The sequence below is a fragment of the Engystomops pustulosus genome, chromosome 6, assembly GCF_040894005.1.
Source record: "Engystomops pustulosus chromosome 6, aEngPut4.maternal, whole genome shotgun sequence".
In the NCBI taxonomy this organism is placed as follows: Eukaryota; Metazoa; Chordata; class Amphibia; order Anura; family Leptodactylidae; genus Engystomops; species Engystomops pustulosus.
In genome coordinates, this window is record NC_092416.1 from 102,153,049 (window position 1) to 102,167,182 (window position 14,134).

General features: G+C 40.8%; 1 protein-coding gene across 1 annotated transcript; it reads right to left on the minus strand.

The window, feature by feature from the left end:
- Positions 1-322: 322 nt before the first annotated feature.
- On the minus strand, positions 323-9,465 carry RPL18 (ribosomal protein L18). The gene is made up of 7 exons (XM_072110500.1): positions 9,310-9,465; positions 8,501-8,587; positions 8,319-8,426; positions 7,790-7,888; positions 1,775-1,898; positions 1,170-1,239; positions 323-451 (listed from the first exon to the last, which is right to left on the minus strand). Exons 1-7 carry the CDS (start codon positions 9,310-9,312, stop codon positions 376-378), a joined length of 567 nt encoding a protein of 188 aa, XP_071966601.1. The 5' UTR covers positions 9,313-9,465; the 3' UTR covers positions 323-375.
- Between the last annotated feature and the right edge of the window lie 4,669 nt (positions 9,466-14,134).

Below are 14,134 nucleotides of genomic sequence, written 5' to 3' on the forward strand. Positions count from 1 at the left end.
GCTGGCTACACACGAGGGGGCGGGCGGGCGGGCCTGGCTGGCTACACACGAGAGGGCGGGCGGGCGGGCCTGGCTGGCTACACACTCGAGTCAATAGGTTTTTCCAGTTTGTGTCTGCTTCTACTTGAGTATATACGGTATGCTGTTTCCTGGAATACCCCTTTAATGTTTTTAACGGACTCGCTGAAAAAAATTCTTTTTTTCCCCTCGATATCTTCATTACATCCATTACATTACGTTAGTGATCTAATGTTTAAGATTATTAGTTTGTTTTTCTTTATTTAGCTTGTGTATCAAAATTTATCAAATAAAAGAATGAAAATCTCATTTAAAGACATTACATCTTTATTGTGTACAAAGGATGGATAAGCAAGTTTAGTTCTTGTAACCTCGGCTGGCTCTGCGGCCTCTGGCACGTTCAAACTTTCTACCCTTGGAACGGACGTAGGGTCTGGAAGGATAGAAAATTTTATGCAATTAACACTGTCAAGATTAATATTCTATTTAAGCAATAAAAATTTTGTGAACAAATAGAAAAATAGAGATTATCACCATCTCAACTGGCTTATTCCAGAAAAGTAAAGGGACAACTGGGCAGTCACAGCAGCCGACTCCTACCATAAAGATCTTTTTATCTCACCAGGTTTGTGATTTTGTTTCACAGGCAAATGTTACAAGAAGCCATCTTTAACCTCATGCCTATTTTGACAGCAAGTGTAGGTCCAAGTCTGCAACATTTCTAACTGGAGACCCAGAGAAGAAGATAGATGTTTTGCTGCTTGCACCTATTCACAATACATAGCACTGATTGAGAACTAGGTAGTCAATAGAGGCAGCAGCAATACTGCCACTTTTATGGGACTTTAGAGAGTCTTGATGTAAGTGAACTACCCCAAATACCACATCTATGCAAATCACATAAGAGGGTCATTTTCCCCTTCAATTCCAAAACATGTTAAAAACTGACTGCAGACCATTTTCGAAACTATATATTCTACATTAAGTTTAGAACAAGGTAATTTTTCTAATTTGCAAGTTGACATAAAGTGCACTTTCAACTGATCTATGGTCCCAGCTGTTTAGGTTTTAAAACTTAATTACAGAAATGCTCAGCATATAACAAGAGTGAAATGATAATTTTGTAAAACTATTCTACAAGTTCAACTTACTTGGTGTGACTGTGTGGGGTACCAGGAGCCTTTCCAAAATGTCTGTACACCTCACGCGCTTTGCGGGGGCCTAAATAAAAGGATAAAACACTCAACTTTTGTTACAGCAACACATTTTTGCATTTTATTTGATATGGTCCATGAAGAGTGCCTTCACACTGTCAATGTAGATAAAGCAAACAATAGATTGATATACCACTGTATTAATAGGTTACATTATCTTTACAGGTAGTGATGGGCAACCTTTATGAAAAAAAAAAAAAAAAAAAACACAGCCCAAGTCTATCAAGAGGCGTTTCACCCCAAGAAAGTGCCACGATTCTGTGATACATGTAGCTCTCTTCTCCAAGCATCACTGAACGATGGTGGGAGCAGGGTAAAATTTTGGTAGCTGCTTTAAGGCAAAGGCTGGGGTGTAAGGAGCAAACACGCCCAAGACAACGCTGCAAAAACAGATAATGGGCATCACTTAGTCAATGCCAAAGCTACCAATTCAATTTTCCAGTGAATGGCATAAAAAAAAAAAAAAAACATACTTCTCACATAGCTATGGAAAAATTATGCATCTTTGTAGGCAATGACCAAAACAAATTTCTTAAGATTACCTGACAGAAGAACAGTGTTCTGGCCTTTAGGTGCAGCAAGAGCCAGTTGGTCAAAAGTCAAGATTTGGCCTCCAGACTTGAGGATTCGCCCACGAGCTTCTTTGGTCACTCTGAGTGCACAAATCTGTGGAAAAAAAGTTGCGTATGTGTAAGATTATTAGCAGCATTGTACTACACAGAGATTTCTCAAATGTTATTAAAGTGTAATCCATTGACAGGCTAAAAATCTTCCATGTCAGGGCCCCACAATTCACACCATTACAGTTCACTGGCTGCAGTACAGGCAGTCCCCGGGTTACATACAAGATAGGTTCTGTAGGTTTGTTCTCAATTGAGTTTGGTCTCTGACAATTGGATTTTAAAAATGTTGGATTGTCATAAGAACCAGGATAAACAAATCTTAACTGCAGACCCTTGTGATAACTGTTATAGCCGTTTATTGTAGCCTAGAGCTAAAGTACAGTAAATTACCAAAATCCAGAGGTCCGTTTGTACAGGCGGTCCTCTACTTAAGAACACCTGACTTACATACGACCCCTAGTTACAGTCCTGGACCAAAGGCTGCTCATACTTCAGCCTGCTCCAGACTAGCATATTGTACCTTTTATACGGTAATATAATAGAAGATGTGAGTATTCCATCTGTATTAAAGGGGTTTGCCCACAAAAGAAGTTTCTCAAATTTCAATAGTCTAGTGATGTTTACACAATATATTTTAAGTCCTTACTTTACAATTTTACTCAGTTTTATAACTGTTTTAGCTCCTATCACTCAGCAATGGACATTGTAAGATTGCAGGGCATGGGCTCTATAAGTAGACACATTATGAACCCTGTAGTGCTGCGATATACAGTGTGCTGACAAGGTGGTCAGATTCTCAGGGCCCAGATTTATAATCTTTCATTTACCTTCTCAACATTGTACTAGTATCTGACACAAAGATGAGAATATGAGATCCATATAACACTCTGGATAGTGAGTATCAATGTGAGCTTGCCCTGGAATGCAAGGGTGGGGGCCAGAGGTAGAGAAATGCTCAGCTCTACAGCATCAGGCAAGATGGCTGCCGACCGTATATCAGAAGATCCAAGGGGCAACCGAAATTGTGTACACCAGGACTGAGATGGGTAGGAATTATTTCCGAGCTGCTATATTTGTTAATTACAGTGAATTAGAAAATATATTTTGTTACCCTGAGCACATTTAAGAAACTTTTCCTCATGTGAATACCCCTTTAAAGTGGACCTGTCACCAGCTTCCCTCCCCCCCTCAATGCCTACTTATAAAGGGTTACAAGTCCTCACCATATGACCTAAAATTAGCTGCCAGTGGGGCCCTGTACCTTAATTACAGCAATTTTTCTGATTGGAAATTAGTTTTTCTAACTGAGGGTGCGGTCACACGCACATGAATAGCTGAAGAGTGATTTGCCTAATTTGCCTAAGCTGTTAACACTTGTGTTTACAAATATTCACATGTGTCAACAGCATGACATGAATTGTGCCGAGTAAGCAGGCATAAGGAGGGTAGATGCGAGGGGTCGGACGAGCAGGAACCCCCCACCCCCAATGCCAGGGAAAGATAAAAAGGTGATTTCTGTGGATGGAAGCAAAACAATTTAGCTAAAAGGAGGTCAGTCAGTTATTAGAGCTGTATAGGAACCTGTCACTGGCTGTGTACGTGTAAATTTGGTGACAGGTTCCTAATTTCTACTAGGCAAGTTATGTTTATCTGCATTTGTTAGCAGCACATCACTAAAGGTTAAATAGGGTAATACACATCGGACAATCTAAGGCTTCATTCACTGCATTCTTAGGCTGTGGCCGTGAGCGCCATAGAGAAAAGTGCAGACACAGCCACACACACAGCAAAAGATAGGAGCATGCCCTATATTTTCCCCATGTACGGCGCAAAACGGTGCCACACATACTGCTGCAAATTTGTGGCCACATACACAGTCCCCCAGACAGCCATGTGAATTTACCCTTATATTTAGTTAAGGGGTTAATTTGCCTGACACTTTCTCTTTAAATAAAACATTTTCATAAACTGCCATTAGAAAGTATTACCCCTATCTCTTCATTGTGCTTCTACATGCCTTTAAACCTAAGCAATGAGGTCCTGTGAGATGTCCAATGAGTCATTATATTCAGCAGTCCAGCTTATTCATGAGAGGGAGGCACAGCCACCCCCCCCATTGCTTGACTGACAGCCTGTATAATGTTGTGAGTTATAATGGTGTAATGGATCCTCCATCTGCTTCCTGGTGCTGGCGCCCCCTGCAGCCTGTGTGTGTATAGGAGAGATACAACAGCTCCAGGATGCAGCCATGTTATAGCAGAACATGTCAGGTACTTGTGTAGCTGATGTCTGCCTCACATGTGTATAGGAGAACACAGCAGGTAAAGCAGTCACTCACAGAAATGAGCAGGGGAGGGATAACAGGTGTGACATTGCCTCTGACCATGTGACCAGCCTCATTTACATAAGAAAATATGATTTTATAATGATTAATGTGTGAATTGATTAAATAAAGGCTGGAACCCTTGTGAGCTGCTCCAACAGGTAGTGGTGACAGCATTAGATGCAGAGAATTGATGACAAGTGTCCTAAGATTCCATCTCTCACAGTTCCCAATAATAGGTGCACAAATAAATAAAAAATCAGATACTTCTCATTCACCAACAGAAAATTGCCACAAGATGTTGTAATGACTGAAAATTGGAAAATGTTCAAGATGGGCATTGATGCTTTTGTGGAAAACAATATCAAATTTTTTTTTATAAGTGGTTTCTGTTGACCAAGGGAGTTATTCTGACCACCATGTTAGGGATCAAGGGATTTTTCCCCTGCTGTGGGACAATTGGCATCAGCCTTACAGGGTTTTTTTTTCCTTCTTCTGGCTCAATGTACAGGCAGTCCCCGGCTTACATACAAGATAGGGTCCGGAGGTTTGTTCTTAAGTTGAATTTGTATGCAAGTCGAAACAGTTTATTTTATAATTGTAGATTCAGACAAAAAAAAATTTTGGGCCCCAGTGACAATTAGAGTTTAAACATTTTTTTGCTGTAATGGGACCAAGGATTATCCATAAAGCTTCATTACAGACACCTTACAGCTGATTATTATAATCTGGGACTATAGTAAAGCATCCAGAGAGCTTCACCATAGGTCAGAGGGGTCCTTAAGTAGGGGACCACCTGTATAATGTATAGGTTGAAGTGATGTTTTCTTTTAACTTTACTATACTATGAAAGTTAAACGATTACATCATACAATCATTTTCCTGAAAAGCATTTGGCTCTTTAACCCCTTAAGGACGCAGGGTTTTTCGGCTCATTTCTCGCTCTCCAACTTCAAAAATCCATAACTTTTTCATTTTTACGTGTACAGACCTGTGTGAGGGCTTATTTTGTGCGTAACAAATTTTACTTCCCTGTAATGTTATTTATTTTAACATGCCGTGTACTGCGAAGCTGCAAAAAAATTCCAAATGTGGAGTTCTTGTGGGCTCAGTTTTTACGACTTCACTCTTCGCTCCAAATAACACGCCTACTTTATTCTTTGGTTCGGTGCGATCGCGGTGATACCAAATTTATATAGGTATTGTGTTTTAATACATTTTCAAAAATTAAACGAATGTGTACAAAAAAAAAATTTTTTTGCCATCTTCTGACGCTAATAACTTTTTCATACTTTGGCGCACGGAGATGTGTGAGGGGTCATTTTTTGCGAAATGAGGCAACGTTTTCATTGCTACCATTTTGAGGTCTGTGCGACATTTTGATCATTTTTTATGTTATGTAAAAAGGTGTAAAAGTCGCATTTCGGACATTTGGGCGCCATTTCCCGCCTCGGAGGTAACCGCCGGCCGTAACCGTTTTTATATTTTGATAGATCGGGCAGTTTGGGACGCGGCGATACCTAATATGTTTGATTTTTACTGTTTATTATGTTTTATATCCGTTCTAGGGAAAGGGGGCTGATTTCAACTTTTAATATTTTATTAATTTTTTTTTTCACTATTTTTTAGACCATCTAGGGTACATTAACCCTAAATGGTCAGATCGCTCCTACCATATACTGCAATACTACAGTATTGCAATATATGGCATATTTGCAGGTCATACATTACAATGAGCCACTGGCTCATTGTAAAGAACCTGCATAAGCCATGTAGCCTCGTGTCAAAAGAAGACCCGAGGCTACCATGGTAACCGATCGCGCCCCCGATGATGTTCGGGGGCGCGGCGATCGGAAAAAAGATGGCGCCGCCCGCGTAGAGCTACGGCGCAGAGCGTTAAGGGGTTAAAGTTTCTTTTGAACAGATCAGCAGAATATTGTATACAAGAACTCATTTCAGCAGCAGTAAATATGGTAAAGGAAAATATGCCTTGTGACAGGGATGTGAAAGCAGTGTTCTAGGAGGCAGCAAGCTCCATCCTCATCCGATTTTGAATAGGCATCGATTCTTTGCAGTCACACACTGGCTGAGCTGTAACCTTTAACCCTTTCATGCATGGCCCAGATGCTGTATTTAGAGGGCTCATAGGTTGAGCCCTCTTCATACAGGAGGTGGGAGTTTGCTGCATATTGCAAACAACCACCACTAATATCCGCAAACAGTGCAAAGCACCGATCGCAGGTATTAACGCTTTCAGGTAGATTCGGTGGTAGGTGCATCTACTGGATGTGAGGATAGCCCTTTTAAGAGCTGATCCTCACATCCCCGCAATCTTTTAAAAACTTATTTCCCTAATATGCAAACTTTCTAAAGACCCTACAGGGGCGTGGAGTAGTCGGAGCTGCGCGCCATCATCCGCAAAGCCTGCCGTCTGCACAGTAGCTCCAGCGAAGTGACCGCACAGTCACGGGCCTGCTGTATTGCGCACGCACAGACGGCAGGCTTCGCGGACTAGGGCACGCAGCTCCTCATCGCTACGTGCCAAATATTTCTGGTAGGAGGATCAAAGAGGCTACTGGGGCGTGCAGATTGCAAGTACGTGAGGATTAGCTCATAAAAGGGCTGTTCTCACGTCCAATAAATGCACCTTCCACCCGATCTACCTTTATAGGTAGATCTGTGGTGGTAGGTTTCCTTTAAAGACAGCGGGACGTTGGGAATCACCATCTTTGTTTCGATCGTCACTCCCAGGGAAGTCATCAGGGAGAGGCGAAAAGTTGCAATGACAGCCTCAGGTCTTCTTCAGACAAGAGGCTGCATGGCATCTGCAGTTTTGTAATGAGCCAGCGTCTCAATGTAATGAATACTTTGTAAAAATGCCATATACTGCATTACAGTAGTATTGCAGTATATGGTAGGAATGATCAGGCCATCTATTGTTATATCAGACAATGTAGAGTACTTTAATAGTAAAAAAAAAAAAAAAAAAACTAAAAATACAAAGTAGCCCTTTTCCTAGAACTGATAAAAAAAAAATAAAAAAAATAAAACAGAAACATGTTAGGTGTCACTGTGTCCCAAAATGGCCGATCGAAATCTAAAGATCGTTAATGCTGGGGGTGAACCCCATAACGGAAAATAAACACTACTTTTACATCACATAAAAAGGTTGCCAAAGTATGGAAAAAGCTAGTCATGGTGAAATAATTTTTTCTCTACATTTCATTTTTGCAAGTGTATTTAAACACAATAAAAACAAAAAATTTGGTATCCCTGATCGTAATGAACCAAAGAATAAAGCAGAGGTATCCTTTGGAGACCACAATGACAGTCGTAAATACTGAGCCCATAAAAAAAAGTAACGCAAATGCTTTTTTTTTTTTTTTTTGGCAATTTCATTACATTTGGAATTTTTGCCAGCTTCCCAGTACACGACATGGATTAAATATCACTGAAGTAAAATTTCTTATGCAGAAAATAAGCCCTCACTGCTCTGTACACGAAAAAGAATGAAAATGTATTTTTTGTTGGTGCAGAGCATAATAAAAAAAACCCTGTGTCAATAGCCAATGGAATACACAAGATGAAAAAACGCCAAAATTACTTCATACCTTCAGTTTAGGGATATTCTGGATCCTCACATCATCAGTGATGCTGCCTACAACCACAGCAGTCTTGCCTTCACGACCTGGAAGCTTCATTTTGCGAATCTGTAAAGTGGATGTAATTCAAAAATCAATTACCTTGTAATAATATAATGTAATCTCCAAAGTTTGTCCATAGAAGAAATCCCCTTAACATTCACACACCAATATTTAGCATGACCAGGGTTTAACTACCACTAAAAAAAACACACACACAGCGCAAATGCTGAAAGTTGTATTCCCAAAGTCCGCTACATTGGTGATAAATGCTATAAAAATGGGGGTCAGACAGTCAGTTAGCCAGAATGGGAGACCAGCCGCATGAGTTTGACAAGGAAATCATATCTCCAGATGCACCATTCTATATAAAGTACTGAGCACAAGGTTTTTGGCAGGGACCACTAGTTTGTAGATTTTTTTTTTCATGTCTTAAGACAAAAAACCAATTGACTCAAGAAAAGAGTGCCTTTGGCAAAATGAAATTTCAATAACTTACCAAGCGTGATAGAGAGATGGGTGGCCTGTTGGTGCGGCTCATGAAAAGACGCTTGAGAACAACTCTGTTAAAGCTGGCATTGGTACGACGAGCCAAGAAACGGTAAAGCTGAAATTTTAAGAAGCAGTGTTATAACTGTACCAAGACACAAGAGGAAAGTCATCACAGCACATGCTACCAACCTTAACCAAAAGCTTCAGATAGATATCCTGACTTTTGGGCTCCTTTCGCCGCACCTTACGGTCCTTGTTGTGGCGGATATCTACTCCCTGTAGTAAAGAAAACATTTTTTTATTAGAACAGTCAGTGCACCATACTACAGACACCAATACTGCATAATTTATTAGGGCTTATTAGACTTGCTGACCACATGATCCCAATTTCATCCTACAGTGCTGAGAAGTATAGGACCCCTTGAGCAACAAGCTATGTACCAGTTACATATCTGGTAACTAAATGAAATACAGGAAGCTACAGCCCCTCAGTATCAGATGGACATGACAACCCTGTCCAAAAGACTGCAGGGTCACAGCAACATGGGGTACTTGCAGGCTCATTAGTAAGTGCTCAGTCTAAGGAGATAAATGATAAGGCTTCCTCAGCTTTATTCACGTGAAGGGCTTTGTTGCCAGCGATCCAGACTAAAGTCTCTACCATCCACACTACTAATAGACGACAGGGCAGAGAGAAGAGTATGAGCAGCACGGGCCGCCGTGCACCAGAGCGGACTCGCTTCACACACTCATCATGCCCAGAACACCGAGCTCCCGGCGTGAAATCACGGACACAAGGCCCTTCATACAGATGCCCCATACCACAGGGCAACCGCCACACAAAATGTACTAATCCAATTCCCGTCTTAATATTTCATGCAATACAGATTCAGACCAAAGCCTGACATCACGTTGATGCCCGCTGTATCTTAATAACCGACGATATCGGCTAAAAGAAGCGAGATGACAGCGGATTAAAGTGAAAATCAACTTCTCACCATTATGGCGGCTGTTGCACCAGCGGCTTCTCGGGGAGGAAAGGAAGGAGGAAGGCGAGCTGAGGAGGCTTATGGGAAATCACAGAAACAGGAAGCAGTCAGCTGGGAAGGGAGCGCTCTCTCCTCTGTACTCTATGGTTAGGAGGACTAGATGACGCTATAATGTACGAAAGTACTTTATGTAGTTTCGGTGGGTAAATGGATTCTTAACCCCTTAAGGATACAGATCATTTTCACCTTAAGGACCCGGACTGTTTTTTTTAATATCTGCCATGTGTCACTATATGCAATTTTAACTACAAAAGGCTTTAACTTACCACGGTAATATTCAGATTTTTTTGTGACATGTTGTACTTCACCTTAGTTGTACTTCATTTTGGCTGAAAAGTTTTGCATTTATTTGTGAAACAACTTAAAATTTGGTGAAAATTGAATTTCTGATTTGTAAATGTTATGCTCATCATACAGTTAGTCTAATCTCCTTTTATTTTATTAGTATGTTAGCAGGCGTACAAATTAATCAGCTATTTTTCCAATCTTTAAGAAAATTGCAGATGCAATTATTTTAGAGGCCTATTCATATTTATAGTGGTTTTAAAAGTTCTATTTATTCGAAACTCCCCACAAAGTACCAAATTTTAAATTGCACCCCTCAAAATAATCAAAACAGCACTTGTTAACCGTTTAAGAATCGAACATAAAATAAACCAAAATAGAGGTACGTAACGGAATTTAAAAATTAAAAAATTTTTATTTAGCCCTAAAATGTGCATGTTCTTGCAGGATAAAAGGAGAAAGCAGATCTAAGATTTTATTGTGCAGTTTCTCTTGAGTATAGCAATACCCCACTTGTGGATGTAAACTACTTTATGTGCCCCTAATAGTGCGCAGAAAGGAAAGAGCACCATCAATATTTTGGGGAGCAAATTTTGCTAAAACAAATACCTGGCACTATGTAGCATTTGCTGAGCTTACAACCTAACAGAACAAGAGAAGCCCATAAAAAGTGACCCCATTTACATAGTAAATCCCTCAAATAGTATAGTAACACTGTTTTGGGGTATCTATAGCCCATTAATTACATTTTACAGGTTGTTACGGATGCAACAATCCCATATATGTCCGGAGGTGTGCTGTAACTATTTTATTATATGTGAGAATTTTATAGCATTTAGGGGATTTTTATCATATTTGTATTCTTTTATTTGTAAAAATTCTTATCAATTTTTTTTAAATTAATAACTTAGCGCTCAGTGTCCAATATACTGGCATCGGAATCCCGTCTGCAAAAATCATAAAATAAACCCCACATATATAGCATCACCGAATCTGTAACAACCTGTAGAATTAAAAAATATGAACCAGCTTGATGAACACCGTAAAAAAAAAAAAAGTTAAAAACCCACCACAAATTAAGATTTTTACCTATTTCATCCCACAAAATATGCAATAAAAAGTAATCAAAAAAAATATGTACTCCAGAATACTATTGTTGCAACATGCCTCAAAAAAAAAAAAAAAAAAATCAACCAGCTCCGTAGAAAAAAAAAAATGTTATACCATTTGGGAGATCTCATCCCACAAAAAAATTCCATCATATAGCCCCAGAAACTAAAAAGCTAACATAAAAGGGCGACAATGAGGAAACTAAAATCCGGGCAGCTGCAGGGCCCTCGCTGTGCACCCATAAAGTATCGGCCACATGGGGGGGTCACTGTAAACGGGAGAAATTTTATAACAGATTTTAAGATGGGTGCAGCCCACTGAAAGCTCTGTACAGTATAATCGTTTGTGACGTGAATATAGTTACACACATCTGCCTAGCCTTGCAGAGATTTAGATATTATACCATACGTTGTCTTGATCTAATCTCTTCTGAGCTCAACTCACTTTTATCAGTTATTAGAGAAGCTGAGGTTGTATGAACAAGGACAAAACTTGACACCAGTATTACTATTCCTATACTGCAGTGATGGCGAACCTTTTAGAGACCGAGTGCCCAAACTACAACCAAGATCCACTTATTCACTGTGAAGTGCCAATATGAAATTTTTTTTTTTTTTTTCCACTCTTTATTTTTATTTTATTAAACAATATTTATAACAAATAAACATATAGAAATCAGTATGGGTACCTGCCATAGCAGAATACAAAGAAAAAAAAAACAATCGTCACTAATAGCATGTAATACACACAGGAAAAAATATGACAACATCAATAGCAGCTCAATCATATATGAAAACATCAGGAAACCAATCTAGCACTATAGGTGTCCCATTGAGTCCAGGTCTTCTCAAACTTATCACTAGTTTGGTGAAGCATTGCGGTAATATATTCCATGGATCTAAGATCCCTGAGACGAGCGTATAATGCTAGCAAGGATGGAGGAACTGAACGTCTCCAGTTCAAAGCTATCAAACACTTCGCCGCTGTTAAGATATGCAGAAACAACCTGGCACCCGGACCTCTGAGAGAGCTAGGATATAGGTTAAGTACGTATACCTCAGGGTCCAGTGGGACTTGTACTGCGAGAACCCCCTCAACAAGGGATCTAACCTCCAGCCAAAAGTGAAGCAGGGCCGGACAACTCCAAAAAATGTGGAACAGTGAAGCGTCGGGGCCACCACATCTCCAGCATATATTAGGAAACGAAGGGTAGAATTTGTGTAAAAGTTCAGGCGTCCGGTACCAGTTTAATAGAATTTTAAGTTGATTTTCTTTATATAAAGTGCAAATGGATGATTTATGTGCTCTTGCCCACACCATCTGCCATTGTTCCGGAGTGAGGCTCTTACCCAACCATGATTCCCACCTACTCATGTACAGGTGAGATATAGTCGATCGTGTATTAAGAATAGAATATAAGCTGGAGATTAGACCCTTAGAGGAAGGACCCTGCGAGCAAAGCATTTCAAACGGTGTAGGTCTGGGGGGGGGGTTTCAGTCCTTAGTGTAGAAGATATAAAATGTTTAATTTGATAGTAAGTAAACTCAGCCCCTGCTAAGCAGGGATGCCTTTCTACCAGCTCCTGTAGCGGAAGTAGCCTACGTGTCAATGGGTCTAGAAGGGCCCTAATTTGAAATGTGCCCGCCTGTACCCATGGCCTATAGCAGCTGGTGAGACTATCCGGAAGGTGTGGTGTAAAAAGTATTGGGGTGAGCAATGACTGCATAGAGGCCAACTGAAAACGCACCCTACATTTGTACCAAATGTCCCGGGTAAACTGCATAGGGCCTAGCAACGCCGTTACCGGGCCTATGGGCGGGGGGCCCCATATCAAAGACGCTGGATGCTGCGGGGCCAGCCATAGCTTCTCAATTTCGGTCCATCTGTTGTATGCATTCATTGTAGACCAAGAGGTAATATGACGTAAATGTGTTGCTAAATAGTACAGCTTAAAATCAGGTAGGGCTAGGCCCCCACTAGTAGTCCCCGCTGTCAGCACCGATTTAGAGATCCTATGACTCTTGCCCCCCCATACAAATTTCAGACATATTGACTGCAGTTTACCCAGTACTGCCATCGGTACTTGTACCGGGAGAGTCTCAAAGAGATACAATAATTTGGGTAAAATAGACATCTTAATAGCTGCAATTCGCCCCAGCAGCGATATATGTAGAGGCTGCCATTTATCTAAGAGGTCTTGAATGTCCTTAATCAGCGGTGGGAAATTTGCCGTATACAAGGACTTGTAGGTTTGAGTTATCCGGACTCCTAAATATTTTAATGAGTCCGTCTGCCATGTATACCTAAAGGAGCTCCTTAGAGCAGTCAGCTCGATCGGGGGGATATTAATGGGGAGGGCCTCAGTCTTATGGCCATTGATTTTATATCCAGAAAATTTGCTATATATGTCAATTAATTTGTGAAGATTCGGGAGACTGACCATGGGGTTTGTGAGTGTGACCAGGACATCGTCGGCAAAAAGTGAGATCTTAAATTGTTTGTCCCTTACTTGTATTCCTGTCACATCTACCGATGATCGTATATACGCCGCCAATGGTTCGATACTCAGTGCATATAGGAGGGGGGAGAGTGGACACCCCTGCCTGGTCCCATTACGAATAGCAAAAAACATGGAGTTGGCGTGGGGGAGCCGAATTGCAGCACTGGGAGTAGAGTAAAGCCCACATAAAGCCTGCAGAAATGGGCCACACATGCCAAAGCGGTTCAGAGTTGCCATCATAAATCCCCAGTCTAGGCGATCAAACGCCTTTTCTGCGTCCAAACTTAGAAGTAGAGCACTCCCATCCGTCCTCCTAACCACCTCCAGCAAGTCGGCAAGCCGTCGAGTGTTATCCCCTGCCTGCCTGTAACGCACAAATCCTACCTGATCTTTATGAATTATCTGCGGCAACCAGTCTCCTAATCTATTGGCCAATATTTTGGTGAAAATTTTCAAATCAGAGTTTAATAAAGATATGGGGCGATAACTAGTGCAATCTAGGGGATCCTTTCCAGGTTTTGGGATTACAGTTATAAAGGACCGCAGCATAGCCTCAGGGATTGGAGTACCAGTCATAAAGGCGTTAAAGAGCTTTACCATATAGGGGGTCAATATATCCTCATATGTTTTAAAGTACATGTACGGCAAACCGTCCGGACCCGGGGATTTCCTATTTGGGAGTTCTTTTATAACCTCGCGTATCTCTTCCTCTGAGATATCCTGGTTCAGAGCGTCTATCGCGGAGGAAGACAATTTAGCCAATATGAAATTTTAAGCAGTAACTTATTGCTACCTGTTCTTTCACATCCTTCAATTGTATCGGTGGTCTGAGGCCACCAGTTAAAAGAAGGAGGGCAAATTCAGATTATCATTGTAGA

Bases quoted from the DNA above. Each gene is read 5' to 3' on its own strand.
- RPL18 (XM_072110500.1), bottom strand. The intron at 7,889-8,318 runs GTAAGTTATTGA...TCCACTTTACAG, and splicing joins CCATCTCTCTATCACGCTTG to ATTCGCAAAATGAAGCTTCC. The intron at 1,899-7,789 runs GTATGAAGTAAT...TTTTTTCCACAG, and splicing joins AGAATATCCCTAAACTGAAG to ATTTGTGCACTCAGAGTGAC.